The sequence below is a fragment of the Cynara cardunculus genome (assembly GCF_001531365.2).
Source record: "Cynara cardunculus var. scolymus isolate 2C chromosome LG 10, CcrdV1, whole genome shotgun sequence".
In the NCBI taxonomy this organism is placed as follows: Eukaryota; Viridiplantae; Streptophyta; class Magnoliopsida; order Asterales; family Asteraceae; genus Cynara; species Cynara cardunculus.
The window spans coordinates 26,543,725-26,558,177 of record NC_037537.1 but is presented as its reverse complement, the minus strand read 5'-3'; the positions used below and the strand labels follow the sequence as shown (position 1 = coordinate 26,558,177).

The following is a 14,453-nucleotide window of genomic DNA, read 5'->3' as shown; positions in this document are numbered from 1 at the left end:
GATGTTTTATTGTTCCACTTCGAGTTATTCAGGTCTTATTGTCTCTTTTCCTGTTTAAAGTTACGTCAGCTATCTACATGTGTATATTTATATATGTTCCTTTATGTTTACTTAAACTCTTTTGTTTGGACTCACTAGGCGTAAGCCTAACCCTCTCTCTTTCGTGTTATATTTACTTTTAGGTTCCTTTAGCGGTGGGACTCWAAAGGGATGAGAGGAGCGTTGGTTCGTGAAAGGCTYTTTTGCAGATTAAGCCTTTATTACTTTWGAGCGTCGCGTTTGTTTTAGTGATACGATACTTTTGGAGATATAAAGAAATACCGCCTTTAATCTAAATATAGAGTAATCTAGATTAGTAGGTTGTTAATTATCGTCTCAGTAGCTGTTTTGTAAACGTTTTTCTATTACCCCTTCTGTTGGGTGAATTCTTTTTATAAAATTCCGATTTTTCGTTTCATATTTCAGTCCTTTTTGCCTCATATTTTTAGGGGTGTTACATAGGGTTGGGTTCCGATAAGGATAAGAGTTAAAAAAATCCAAAAGCTTAGAAGTGTTTTCATATTTTCACCATAACTGTTACTTTAACACGATTCCTAATCTTCCAAAGTATATATCGTAAATTAGAGTTGTTCACGGGTGGGATGATCCGTTAAACCTGTCATGTCCGGCCCGCTAGGAAAGCGGGTTTGGATTATCATTCTCGAAGAAATGGGCGAACTTAGACTGACTTGTTAAAATTAATGAGCAGACATGAGCAATGGAAAAAGAAATATCTGGACAGGCCCGTCAGACGCGTTAATATTTTCATAATAATTAGTTTTTATAATTAAAATTTGCAAATAAAATTGAAAATTCTTATTACTTATCAATTCTTACTTAATTATGATTCATGATAATAACATTCTTTAAAAATCTTAAATATAAAAATATAATTACCTTAATTGATCAAATCTTTATTATATCACTTAGTAATTTTCTTATTGATACTTCATATTTAGCGAAACAATTTCTTTCTAAGTATCTATGTTGTTATGTATTTACGTCAAATTTTAAGTTGGAAAAATTGTTATGTATTTTGAATTATTTTACATAACTTGTGATTTATATAAGTTTGTTTTCATAAAAATATAACAAGATTTTTAAGTCCGTTAATCCGTAGGCAAGCCCGGCCCTCTTATACAGCAGGTATGGGCACTGGCGGATGCACACTATACTTGTAGGGGGCACAGGCCCCCAACAAACTAATCCCAACAAGCACCAAAATAGAGCATAATGGTAGGTTTTAAAAAAACATTAACCAAAAATTCTTAACAGGCCCCTAACAATTAAAGGTAAGGCTTCAAATCTAAATTTATGTGTCTCATTTATAACTCTTATTTCACTGAGTCATTATTTTAAGGATCAATTAAACGTCCTTAAGTTTCAAGTCTCAATCTATTGAAAACCATTTTATTTTTTTTATTTTTTTTGCTATAATGCTAATGATTTGATTAGTCACTATTTTGATTTTTCCCAACTTTCTTTTTGTATTTTATTGTTTTATAGATTTATAATTATTGTTATTTGTTAATTATTAATTTTCTCTTTCTTAATTGTTATTTGACTTAGGATTCTTTAATTTGTTATTTTGATTTTAAGGTTTGCTACTAGTTTATCTTTTATTTTTGATTTCTTAGCCTTTCGCTATCTGATTTCTTTTTAACTGAATCTAAGTTATGGACCTCTTGCTCTCTAATTTCTTGCTACTAACTATTAATGTGTAGTGTGTTCATTTGCTTTTGTTTAACCGAAAAGTAAAATATGTACATGGGAATATGATATCTCGGTTTATYCAAAATAGTCAAAAATTAATTGAAAACCAAACCGAATAAGTTATATTTATTCGATAACGGAACYGTTTAATCCGGAAACCAAATAACCCAAAATCGTATTGGTTCGAATGAGTTATTTGGTTTCAGAATTTGTTTTGACACTCTTAAATGTGCCCCCAATAATATAAGTTTCTGGATCCGCCACTGGGTATGGGTGAATTTTCAAGCCCGTTTCGGGTTTGGTTTTACTATATTCGGCCCGTTAGATAAAGAAATAGATCAAGTCCGGTCTTAATCTGATCCAAACCCGCAAATGATTAGTTTTGTCATAAATGTATACAAAATATTGTACTTGGTTGTTTTGCTATTTATAGCGTTTATATGAATAGGTTATTTAATGCTTTCTTTTATAAAATATGTGACAATGACATGTAACAAGAAAAGATAATAGCAAAAGCACTCAATGTCTTATTTTCAACATAAATCAACTATTTAAATATTATTTGGTATGGTTGACTTAAAGTGAGATTAGTCTGTTTTCGTGAGACCCATGAGACCATTTTTTTTATAAGAACCTATTTTTTGTACTTTTTCTAGTCATGTCATGTAATTTATCAAACTGAAAACTTTTTTTTCCTTTTACTTTAAAGAAGAATTTAGCATTTTTTTTTTCAAATCGTCAAGTTTATATAATAGCATAGTTGTTATGACCGTTTATCGGTTGACATCCATTGGATGTGTAGGGAATCGAACCGATTCAATCATCAACTGGATGTTGGATTTTTTCCAACCACTCCAATCCAATGGATGATTGAATCGGTTTGGTTCCATCTATTGAATTAGATTGGATATCCATCGGATGTTCTTACTGGATATCCATTGGATCCATCCGTGATCCGGCATCCGATGGATGATCAGATCCATTCATTATGTCAGTTTAATAAAAAAAATTAACAATGAAACAAATTGATTAATCACTTTTTAATGTGTTAAGACCAACACAAAACAAATTAAGATTTAAGCAAGTTGAAAACAAATTAATTAGATGATAGTTGGATGAATAACTAAACAGGAATCTGATGGATAATTGGATGTTGGTCGATTCTGAATTATCATAAAAAAAACCGATCAAACCAAATTGGATGTAAATTTTTTTAATTTGATTCAATCCAATTATAATTGAATATTCAATTATCATCGGTTGAATTTAGAGGATGTTTGAAATTGCTTATTTGAAACAACTTATGATTTTCTACAAGATTACTTATCAATTTATTATAAGTCAGAAGAGTTTAACTTGTTCAAAAAATGCTTATTACCAGTTTGACAACGATATAAATTGTTTATCCAAAACACTCAAAGATACTTGTTACCGATACATCATCAAAATAAGTCAAAAAATTATTTTTATAAAGATGGCTCTAAAAATACATTTTAAAATAGCATCCCCGCGATTAATTCGCTGGCCAAACACGACTCGAGCACCATTGAGAAGGACTCGAGCACCATTGAGATAAGGAAGTTGGACCGTCGTCTCTTCCATTCAACTTCTTCTTCCTTTCTCCGATCAACAATGGCGGATCTCACTCCCTACAACCCTACCACCGGAATCTACACCTCCACACGACCACCAATTTCCCTCCCACGATCGCCCACCACCTCTATCATCGATTTCCTCTTCCGCAACCTCCCTGCTTACTCCAATCGTCCCGCCTTAATCGACCCTCATTCTCATGAAATCATCACTTTCTCTCAGCTCAAACAAAAAGTCTCCGATCTTGCTCACGCCCTGCACTACACTCACAATATCTCCAACGGCGATGTCGTCCTCATCTTCTCCCCCAACTCCATTCTCTTCCCCGTAGCCTTCTTCGCCGTTGCCTCCATTGGCGCCATCGTCACCACCGCTAATCCTGTATACACCGTCAATGAACTCTCACACCAGATAGCTGATTCTAAACCTAAATTGATTATCACCGTTGACCAACTCTACTCCAAGGTCAACGAATTCAATTTGCCCATAGTTGATCTGGAAAACTATTTAGATTTAATCGAGAAATCGCGTAACCAGCCCGTGATCTCCTTTTCCGTTTCTCAAAACGACGTCGCCGCGATCCTGTACTCCTCCGGCACGACCGGATTGAGCAAAGGAGTGGTGTTGACTCACCGAGCTATAATGGCGACGGCGTTGATGGTGACGTCCGACCAAGAGTTCTACGGGGAAGGAAGAAGCGTGTTTCTGTGTGTGGTACCGTTGTTCCATATTATGGGGCTGATCACGTTCAGCTACTCGCAGATTCAGAGAGGGAACGCGGTGGTTGTGATGCAGAGGTTTGAGTTGGAGAAGGCTCTGGATGCAATGGAGAAGTACAAGGTGACTCACCTTTATACTGCACCGCCGGTGGTTGTGGCGATGGCGAAGCAGCCGGCGGTTGTGAGAAGGTACGATACGTCATCGTTGAAAGAGATTGGGTCCGGCGCAGCACCTTTAGGGAAGGACGTCATGGATGAATGCTCCAAAGTTTTTCCTCAAGCAAAGATATTACAGGTGAATTTTGAATATGGAAGGGGGGGTTTTGAGATTGCTTATTTGAAACAATTTATGATTTTCTATAAAAAAACACTTATTAATTTATTAGCGGTTTGATATTTAACGATATAAATTGTTTATCCAAACACTTAAGAGTGTTTATTATTGGTGTCGTACCGAAATAAGTCAAGTTATTTTTATAAGCAATCCCAAACACCCCTAAAACCCTCTTATAGAAGTGTTGGCTCGAGGGATTTCTTTAAGCTTTCGATGGGTTTTTTTTGTTAATTCAAAATAATGTTTTGGATAAAGGGGTGCACGGGACCGTTGGGTCCTTCGTCGGTCCGGCGATGCTAACAATAATTGTGGGTCCCACGATAATAAAAAGTTTTGCTAAGTTTAAAAGTTGTGGACTACCAATAACTTTTATCATGCTTTTAAATTGACTTACATCTATTTGTTATACATGACTGTTTAGTAGTAGGTTAATGATACAGAAAATGGTTTATTTAGTTTTAAAGTATTGTATTTTTGTAGGGATATGGGATGACAGAAACAGGTGGAATTATATCGATTGAGAATACAAGGGTAGGATCTGGTCTTTCAGGTTCATCCGGAGTGCTTTGTCCAGGAATGGAGTCCAAAATTATACACATAGAAACATTAAAACCTCTTCCACCCAATCAATTGGGGGAAATTTGGGTCCGCGGACCCAATTTGATGCAACGTAAGTTTCGTCGTTTATGTTTTTCGATAAAAGAAGTCGTAAAATGGGCAAATAAACCAAAAGAGTGGTCTGAATATTGTGATGAATGCAGAGTATTTCCATAACAAAGAGGCCACACAGCAGACCATAGACAAAGAAGGGTGGTTACACACAGGTGATCTTGGTTATTTTGACGAAGGAGGACGAATATTTGTCGTGGATCGACTCAAAGAGCTTATCAAGTATAAGGGTTATCAGGTAATTTCGTCATTCACACTGTTTTTGCTGTTAAGGTTCAGTGTTATTTTGTATTCTGACAAAAACATACTGGTTTCAAATGATTTTTTTGTGTTTGAATTTGAATTTGTTGTCAGGTGGCACCTGCAGAACTTGAAGGGCTGCTGGTTAAACACCCTGAAATCATGGATGCTGCAGTCATCCCGTAAGAATAATTTAACCCATTTTAGCTTCCTTTTATCATATATATATATATATATATATATATATATATATATATATATAAGGTTAAGGGGAAATCTTAGTAACTGCTTATCTGAACTATATACACATGTGCATACCGTCTAGATGAATGGTTACCAGTGTTTCACAACTTTTCATTTTTTTTGAAAGTTTTCCGTTAAACATCTTCTATGTATGTGTGTGCGTGTGTGTGTATATATACGTATGTATGATATTAGGCCTTTGAGCATGCTAGATCAATCCTTTGATATGGAAAATTTGAAATAAGTTATAAAAGCTATGTATTTTTGATAATGTAGATATCCTGATGAGGAAGCAGGTGAAATCCCGATGGCATATATAGTACGTAAAGTGGGAAGCTCGATTACTGGCGAAGAGCTTCAAAGTTTTATTGCAAGACAGGTAAGAAAACTATCAGTGTAGCTCTGTTGACAGATGGGTGGAGTGATTTGCCCAAATACTAACGGGATAAAGAAGATTGATAGTTTCAACGTGTGATTTCAGGTTGCACCGTTTAAAAGAATACGCAAAGTAGCATTTATCGACATCATTCCGAAAGCAGCATCAGGAAAGATTTTGAGGAGGGAACTTAGACAGAAACTTAAATCCAGACTCTGAAGATATAATATATCCTTTTCCACTCATAGTTGCTTATCAATAATAATGAGAATCTTTAGACACATTTAAAGAAACAGTCATCTCTCTCTCTCTCTCTCTCTCTCTCTATATATATATATATATATCTAATGTTACATATATATATGTATGTATGCACGTATGTACATGTCTAATGTTATCCTTCATGCAATAAATGATCTCTTATAATAACTGTAGCCATTGAGTTTATCGGGACTAATTTCTTGCGGTCACAATTTACTCGGATTAGTTTGGGCTTAGCTTGGACACCCTTCCAAAAAAATGATCTCCTTATGTAGAGGAGACTTTGAGTATGCTTGTAGTTATATTAATGAATTATTGGATACTGCATCTTAGTGGTTCTAAAACTTTCTAAATGATTTTATATTTCGGATCTTCTTTAATCATTCAGCGTCCTAATTTCATTATAAACAATTATATTTTATTTTTAATATATCATAAAAGTCTTTTAATTATTCTGATCACTTAATCATTCTGTATCAAACTATTTAAAAGCTGTCTAACAACCTTGATTTTGATCTTTCTACCTTCTTTTCCAAAAATAAAGAAAAATATAATCCAAAAACATAACATAAAAAATTTGGGCTCTTAGTTTTTTGGGCCCTGAACAGGTTCTCATTTGTATGACTATGATAAGTTGATAACTATGGATCTTTTTGTTAGAGCTTAATGTGAATCAAATTATTTTATGTGTTTTATTTAGGTGTCGTTTACCAAATGTTTAACCGGGTAAGCGCTTATCAAGTCACAGTACTTTATCGGATAAATATGACAAAGACTAAAAATCTTACCCGGTAAGAGCGAAGGCAAGAATTGAGAGTCTTACCCGGTAAGTGAGGGTGACGACTCTTACCATGGTTAGCGCTTACCATGATAAATTGTTGCATACGATGCGTTTTGGTGAATAAAGTCTTACTTGGTAAGTAAACGATAATGTTGAATTTTACCGGTAAGGTGCTTACTGGGTAAGTTTTTAGGTAAACGGCCCCTTATAGTTTTTATAGTGACTTAATAATATAAAAAGTAACTTATTTAATAAACTTTTATAGAGAACTTTATGTAGATAGTCAAGTTTTTTTTTTTTTTTTTTCCAAATTTGTCTCTTCTAATTAAAAACATGTTCTTTCATTTATGAAAAAACTCTGTCAAACAGAAACCTTACAAATCTATATAGACATATTAATCCGTACAAACAGCTGTAACCATATATGACTTAATGAAAAACCGATCAAACAGATGTATGTCTCTATGTTATAATACGTTTAATCAAACTAAAAAGAAGTTCGAGAACTCATACTAAATTATATATGAAAAAATCCAACATTTATGATCATTTTAATAACTCATTCCACATAGATAGGAAATGAGTTTTCTGAGCTGATTTGTGTGCTATCAATAACTTTCACCATAATTTTAAGTTAAATCCGAAAATATTTGGTCATAAGAAACAAATATAGGGATATTTTTCACAAAATCATTGGTCTGTTGGTTAGTTTATTGCTTTTCATATGTTAGGTATGTGTTCAAGTCTTTTATTGCACTTCTTTTCAGAAACATAATAAATCTGAAACTAAAAGTTAAAAACTAACTCTATCAAGTATGGAAGAAAAGCCTTGCAAACTAACTCTACCAAGGAAAACTTATGTCCTTATTGTAGTTTCAAAATGTATATGGTGGCACACAACAAATTGATACGGTGACACTTTTCACACTCCAATTATTTTTACATTGTGACCGAGAAACAAAACGGTGGCACAGGCCACCATATGCTCTACATAGGGTCCGTCGATGACCCATGGTGAAACAAACCTCATTGGGTATGATGAGTACTCAAGTGGGTTTTCGTAACATCTTAGACGAATCCCACATCATCGATTACAAGGAGGATGATTCTAGACATAACTTCAAAACACATAAATTGAACGCATTCGATAATATGTAGATCATATAAATATTAAGGTTTTCAAAACATATTATAAACACATCATCATACCCGTTGGATCAAAACGACATACGACAACATCCACTCAATTTTATATAAGTTTGAAATATTTACATTAGATAAAACAATTTATATATGTTTATAGTACCTTTTATTTTCAAAAAATACAATAATTAGAAACTATGGTCTGTTTGGCTCATGTTGAAGAATGAAAATGAAAATGAAAATGAAAATGACAGGTAGTAAATTTTCATTCCCCCCAGTTTAATGAGGAATGAGATTTTGGGCTTCTGGAAAAATGAGTTCATTATATTATAGAAAACCAAACAGTTTCTTTTATTTTTATTCTCATTGATTACTGTTTAATACCTCTAACCGAACATCCCCTAAAACTAAATATAATATATTTAAAATAAAAAATGGGAAGAGAAATGACAAGTAACGAATCCTACTTGAAGTGTTGTTTGAAAGCAATTTTGTGGGCAATGCCTAAATGTTAAGTTTCCATCAATGTTTCCTCCAATATTTCACTATCACTTTCTCATGATGTGCCCTTCACCTATAGTCTCTCTTTATTTCATTCTTTATATCATTAATCATTCGTACTTATATAATAATCACGATTTTTGTAAACACGTTACCAATCAGATACACAACAACCATAACTAATTAATGTTTTCAAAACGTAACCAACGACAAGTGTCGACTTAATCTCTGTCACCATCCACATCTCAGGGTCAAGCGCCGATGAACACATTGAACTATCCATGTGGCTGAGAACCCTCACAGCCCAGCCACAACAACGCAAAATTATCAAGGGCACGCTCTACCCACTGAGCTAATAACCCGTCGTACGAGCCTCCCACTAAGGGCCCACTATGCCAAAAACGAGAGAAACTCCATCTCTCTCTTTCCTTTTTTTTATCCCCCATGTAGCCACACAGAGGGCATGGAGATGTAAAAAAGGGGATCGTATCAACTTGCTCTGACATGAGATAATAAGCTCATGAGGTTGGTCTTACCTCACTGTCGACCTGCGTGATCAAAGAAATGAGTGTTAAAAGTACTTGTACCATGTGTTGATTTGGGGGTACATTTTCTTGGAGAAAAGGTGAATGCTTTACCAACTAAAGACATAAATCATTTTTCTTTTCTTGAGTAGATAATTTTTAATTCCCATTTTTTGAAAAATGGGTGATTTTAATTTCAACATGAGAAATGATTGAGTTGGGAGAACATGCATTGGCACATGACAATGGGCCCAAGTTTAGTTTCCATAGAGAAAGTTTAGGTTGACTTTGTGGCATTTACCAAGCTTCCAACAAAAGGGGCCATGCCCAATTTTTAACAATTGTTTTGTATCCTTATTTAATTATTTTACATATAAAACTTCATCTTAAAAAGCTTACTGAATAAGTCATTTTCTATATCATTAAGTCATTTATAACTAATCGAATAAGTTTTAAGTTTCATTTAATTTATTAAGCTGCTAATAAATTCATTCGGTTTTAGTTTATGAAGCAATTGGAATACAAGAAGCACACAAGGAGGCAAAGGGGCCATGTTTTCTGAAAATGTGCCAAAGTCCACATCTACTCCGTACGCTTAAATTTGTGTGTGGTGTGAAGCTTTGACAAAAACAAACATATAAATCATAAATATATTAAAAATCAGAAACCAATTATTTCATATATTTTTTACGATAAATATTTATGAATATTAATTATCGTTACAAAGCTTATCTCAACCTAATCCTTGCAGATTAGGTTGTCGGGTTGCCATCATTTAAAAAAAAAAGTATGTGCTTTTTGATATCTGGTCACTTAGAAATATCGTTTGTCACACGCACAAATTGAACTTGTAAAAGATGAAAACATGTTTATGTACCAATACTCATGCTTCCTGCTTTCACCCAACCAATATATATATATATATATATATATATATATATAGTCATATTATATAATTACTAGAAGGATACTCGCGCAATGCAACGAGACTTCTAAATTTTAATGTTTCATTTTATTTATTTTCTCTGTCGGTATAATACGGTTTTATGTGGTTTTTAGAAAAAGATAATATTTTTATTTTTGAATGAAATATAAATTTGAAAATATTATAAAATTTTGAAAAAATAAATATATCGATATTAGTATCAAATTAACTTTTTTAATTTAGGTTTAATTATAATTTAATTTTTTTTATTATAATTTAATTTAGGTTTAGTAACAACGAAATTTAATTTTGGTTTAATAATATAATTTTTTATAAAGATAATAACTAAAGTATTTTGTTAGAACTCAATGATTATCCTAATTATATTTTAGATTTTTTATATTTAAAATTAGATGTTTATCTAATATTTGATTATGTTTATCTGCAGTTAGTTAGACGAATTCAAGTATGAAGATTTAATAAGTTATACTTATGCACAATTTACTTGTAATCTTAAATTTTAAGTAATATGCATCAATAAACAGTACTTCGTGCATAAAAAGTCGTTTTTAAGTGTTTTTGTCAAATGTTTTATAATTTGGTATAGATATATTGATTCGTTTCGCACGTTTCTTTGCACAACTCAAATCCAATTCTTTTGTTGTTGTTATATCTACAGTAAATACCAACATGTAAATGGAGAAACAAAATTAGGCACAAAAAATGGTGCTTCGAAAATGATAAGAGAAATGAGAATGGGACTCGGACTCGGTAAATATAACAAATGTTTATATTGTATATTAATATAATTTTTTTATATAAATTATATATTAGCAACGGGTTAACAGGTTGGTTTGAGTTAGCGTTAGGAGTGTTCGTAGTCCGGTTTGGATGGTTTAACTCCTCGGAATTTTTTTTCAAACCAAGCAGTGAGTCACATGGTGTTAACTTCGTTGAAATTATGGATGCTTGTTGACTTATTACGGTCTAGAGACATACAACGTCTAGAGACGCATAAGGTCAGATTCAAACATTCTGATCTTGTTAAACCTGATCCAACAACAAATTGGCGTAATTGTTTCTTCAAACACGTCTTAAGTAGTGTTACTCCTAAAATTTGGGTCTGAACTAGTCATGTATTAATTTTTAATGATCTTGTTAGAATTCTAGAACATGTACCTCTGCGGGTGTCTTTCCACAAGTGAAAAATAAACTAAAGAAATCATTTTTTTTTATGATTTCCCTCAAATCGGTCGTTATGAGAGAATAAAATGTTCTTCGAGCAGGTAAAAAGGGAAGAACTATAAAAAAAATAGTTTTTTTTTACATATTTTTTATTGGGCTCGATTGAGAGTCTGGACCCATTAACCGAGCTAACCAGTTCTTGATGAAAAATAAAGATTTTTTAGGGCGCGTTTGCTTTGAGGGATTTGGAGGGATTTGGATTTGAAATCCATTCCATCCCTTGTTTGGTTTGCTAAATGGGTTGGATTTGGAATCCCGTCTACTTTTTAAAATCCCGTAAACAATGGATTTTGAAATCCATAGTAAATGGGCTGGATTTTGAAATCCAATCCGGGCTCCTCTTCTCCACGCTGCTACGAACTTCTCGCCACAAACCTTCCAATCTGTCGCCCGTCTCCACCATCTCCCCAGCTCTCGTCGCTTTCCCCGCTGCTCTCGCCGGTCTCCAACTCCCCACAGCTCTCGTGGCTTTCCCCGCTGTTCTCTCCTACTCTCTGCTCTTCAACCTGCTTGAACCGGTGCGCATCGAATCGCCTCTTCGTCTCGCGTGAGCAGGTAATAAGACTTCCCTTTCCAATCTATATTCTTGGTGGTTGTAGCTTGAATCTTTGAAGAAGAGGCTAGGAAGAAATTTTAGGATTTCGTGCAATAGCTTGAATCTTTAAACAGAAACCGTGATTTGCAATGATACTGTAGCTTGAATCTTTGTGAAATGAGATTCTTTTGGCCGAAAAATCTAGGGTAGTTACAGAACTCATTTTTCTGTAATAGAAACTATGGAGTTTGGACATGAACTCATTTCACAGAACTCATTTTTCTTACTGACTTGAGGGTAGTTACACATGCTGTAGGATTATGGCTAAATCGCATCAGCAGTTGTATTACAGTCCTACAAACCAAACAGAGGAATGGATTTCAAATCAAATCCAAATCCTGCAAACCAAACACAGGAATGGATTTTAAATCCAATCCAATCCAAATCCCATGAAATCCAAATCCCTTCAGGAATCCAAATCCCTCAAAAACATTCCTGCAAACCAAACGCACCCTTAGAATTTTGGCCCTGGATCAAACCCAGTTACAATCCTTCGTGTAACTGGTCCTCAGGACCATTTGTGCACCCCCATTCTGGTGCCACTAAACAATAGTTGTTGAAATAAACAATCCTCAAACGTCGAGTGAAATGTAAAGCATTAAGTATAAAAGATTGATGGATGCATACAAATAATTTACTTGGTGGGAAGTGGGTGTCTTTGTGTGCTGGCTTTACCATTTATCAACTGATGTGAACAAAATTAAAACAATAAAATAATAAATATAACATGCTTAACATACAAAAAAGTGAAAACACATTATAATAAATGGTACTTTATTTTGTGTGTGTTTGTATATATATATATATATCATGTAATAATTAATTAAGTATTATAAATTATCTCATAAAAACATTTGAAAAAAAATTCTTAAAAACCATTTTTTATACATGAAGTACTGTTTATTGATGCATATTACTTAAAATTCAAGATTACAAGTAATATTGCGTAAGTACAACTTATTAAAGCTTCATTTTTAAATTCGTGTAACTAATTGCAGATAAACATCCATTTAAATATAAAAAATCTAAAATATAATTAAGATAATCTTTGAGTTCTAATAAAATATTTAATTATTATCTTTATAAAAAAATATATTATTGAACCAAAAATAAATCACTTTGTTATTAAATATAAATTAAATTATAATAAAAAGTTTGAATTAAAGTAGTTGCACCAAAAAAAATGAGAACTATTTAATAGTTAATTTGATACTAATATCGATTTTTTTTAAAATTTTTATACTATCTTCAAATTTATATTTCATTCTAAAATAAAAACATTATCGATTTCTCAAAACCATATAAAATCGTATTATATCGATAAAGACAAAGAATAAAAACTAAACATTAAAATGAAGATTTATCTCGCTGCATTGTGCGAATACCCTTCTAAAAAATATAGAAATAGAAAGAGGGAATGTGTGTGAGAGGTTTGGGAAGAATCTTAAAAAAATAAAAAAATTAAGGAACACGACTAATAATATATATTTGTATGACATGTACATACAAATAATTGAATGGTTGCTGAGATTTAGCAGACGATTTATTTGTATGATATGTACATAACGTACAGATGAATGGTTGCTGTCTTGCTAAAGTGTTCTTTGGTTTTTTTTTGTTTTTTTATGATTTTCCAAAACCTGACTATATATATATATATATGTACGTATGTATGTAAACATTTGATGTCAACTTATGTTAACATTTTTTTTATAACATTTATATAATTCTCATTAAATTTTTATTCGTTACACGATACTAATCCTAATAAAACATTATGAAGCATACGAAAATTTTACAATACTCAAACATGGTTTAATTTCTCAATTTTGTTATACATAGGTGAAGGATTGTGCATGAAGGAGAATTAACGTAAGAAACGTAAGAAACGATCTGGACCCTTGATCATCTTTAATTTTAAATTTATCCATTAATCACCGCTTGATATAGGGATTGGTCTTGTGCATTTCATCTTAATGTGCATCCAAGGGTGGAGATCAATTCTTATATTTATCATATTAACTTTATTTCTTATCGGGACCCAATCCTATGTACATAATCATATTATATATTTTGTGATTTAGTACTATTTAAAGGTGGGTATTTTAAGGAAATAGGTTTGAGACATCATTGCATATTATTTGCAAATAATTACCAACGATCCATCATTGTCTCGTTAAACATATGCGTATATATGTCACATTTCCGAATTAATTTTTTCTTAACAAAATAATTTATCTAGGACAAAAAAATTTAAAAACCATTTTTTATGCATGAAGTACTGTTTAATGATGCATATTATTTATAATTTAAGATTACAAGTAATTTTGCGTAAGTACAACTTATTAAAGCTCTATTTTTAAATTCGTGTAACTAACTGCAGATAAGTATAATCACTATTACCAATGCATATTATTATATTTTCTTTTCATGTTTCCAATATATTTTTGACACATTTTATGCGTGTCTTCACCCTCTCATACCTCCATATCTTTTTCTCATCCCCCAAGGTGATATTCAAACTGATATTTATCATGAGTTATTAAAAGTTA

At 32.6% G+C, this 14,453-nt stretch overlaps 1 protein-coding gene across 1 annotated transcript; it reads left to right on the top strand.

The window, feature by feature from the left end:
• The first annotated feature begins 3,290 nt into the window (after positions 1-3,290).
• On the top strand, positions 3,291-6,209 carry LOC112519731 (4-coumarate--CoA ligase-like 7). Its single transcript, XM_025127976.1, has 6 exons — positions 3,291-4,359; positions 4,879-5,068; positions 5,160-5,305; positions 5,422-5,489; positions 5,827-5,929; positions 6,032-6,209. Exons 1-6 carry the CDS (start codon positions 3,385-3,387, stop codon positions 6,143-6,145), a joined length of 1,596 nt encoding a protein of 531 aa, XP_024983744.1. The 5' UTR covers positions 3,291-3,384; the 3' UTR covers positions 6,146-6,209.
• Positions 6,210-14,453: the final 8,244 nt, after the last annotated feature.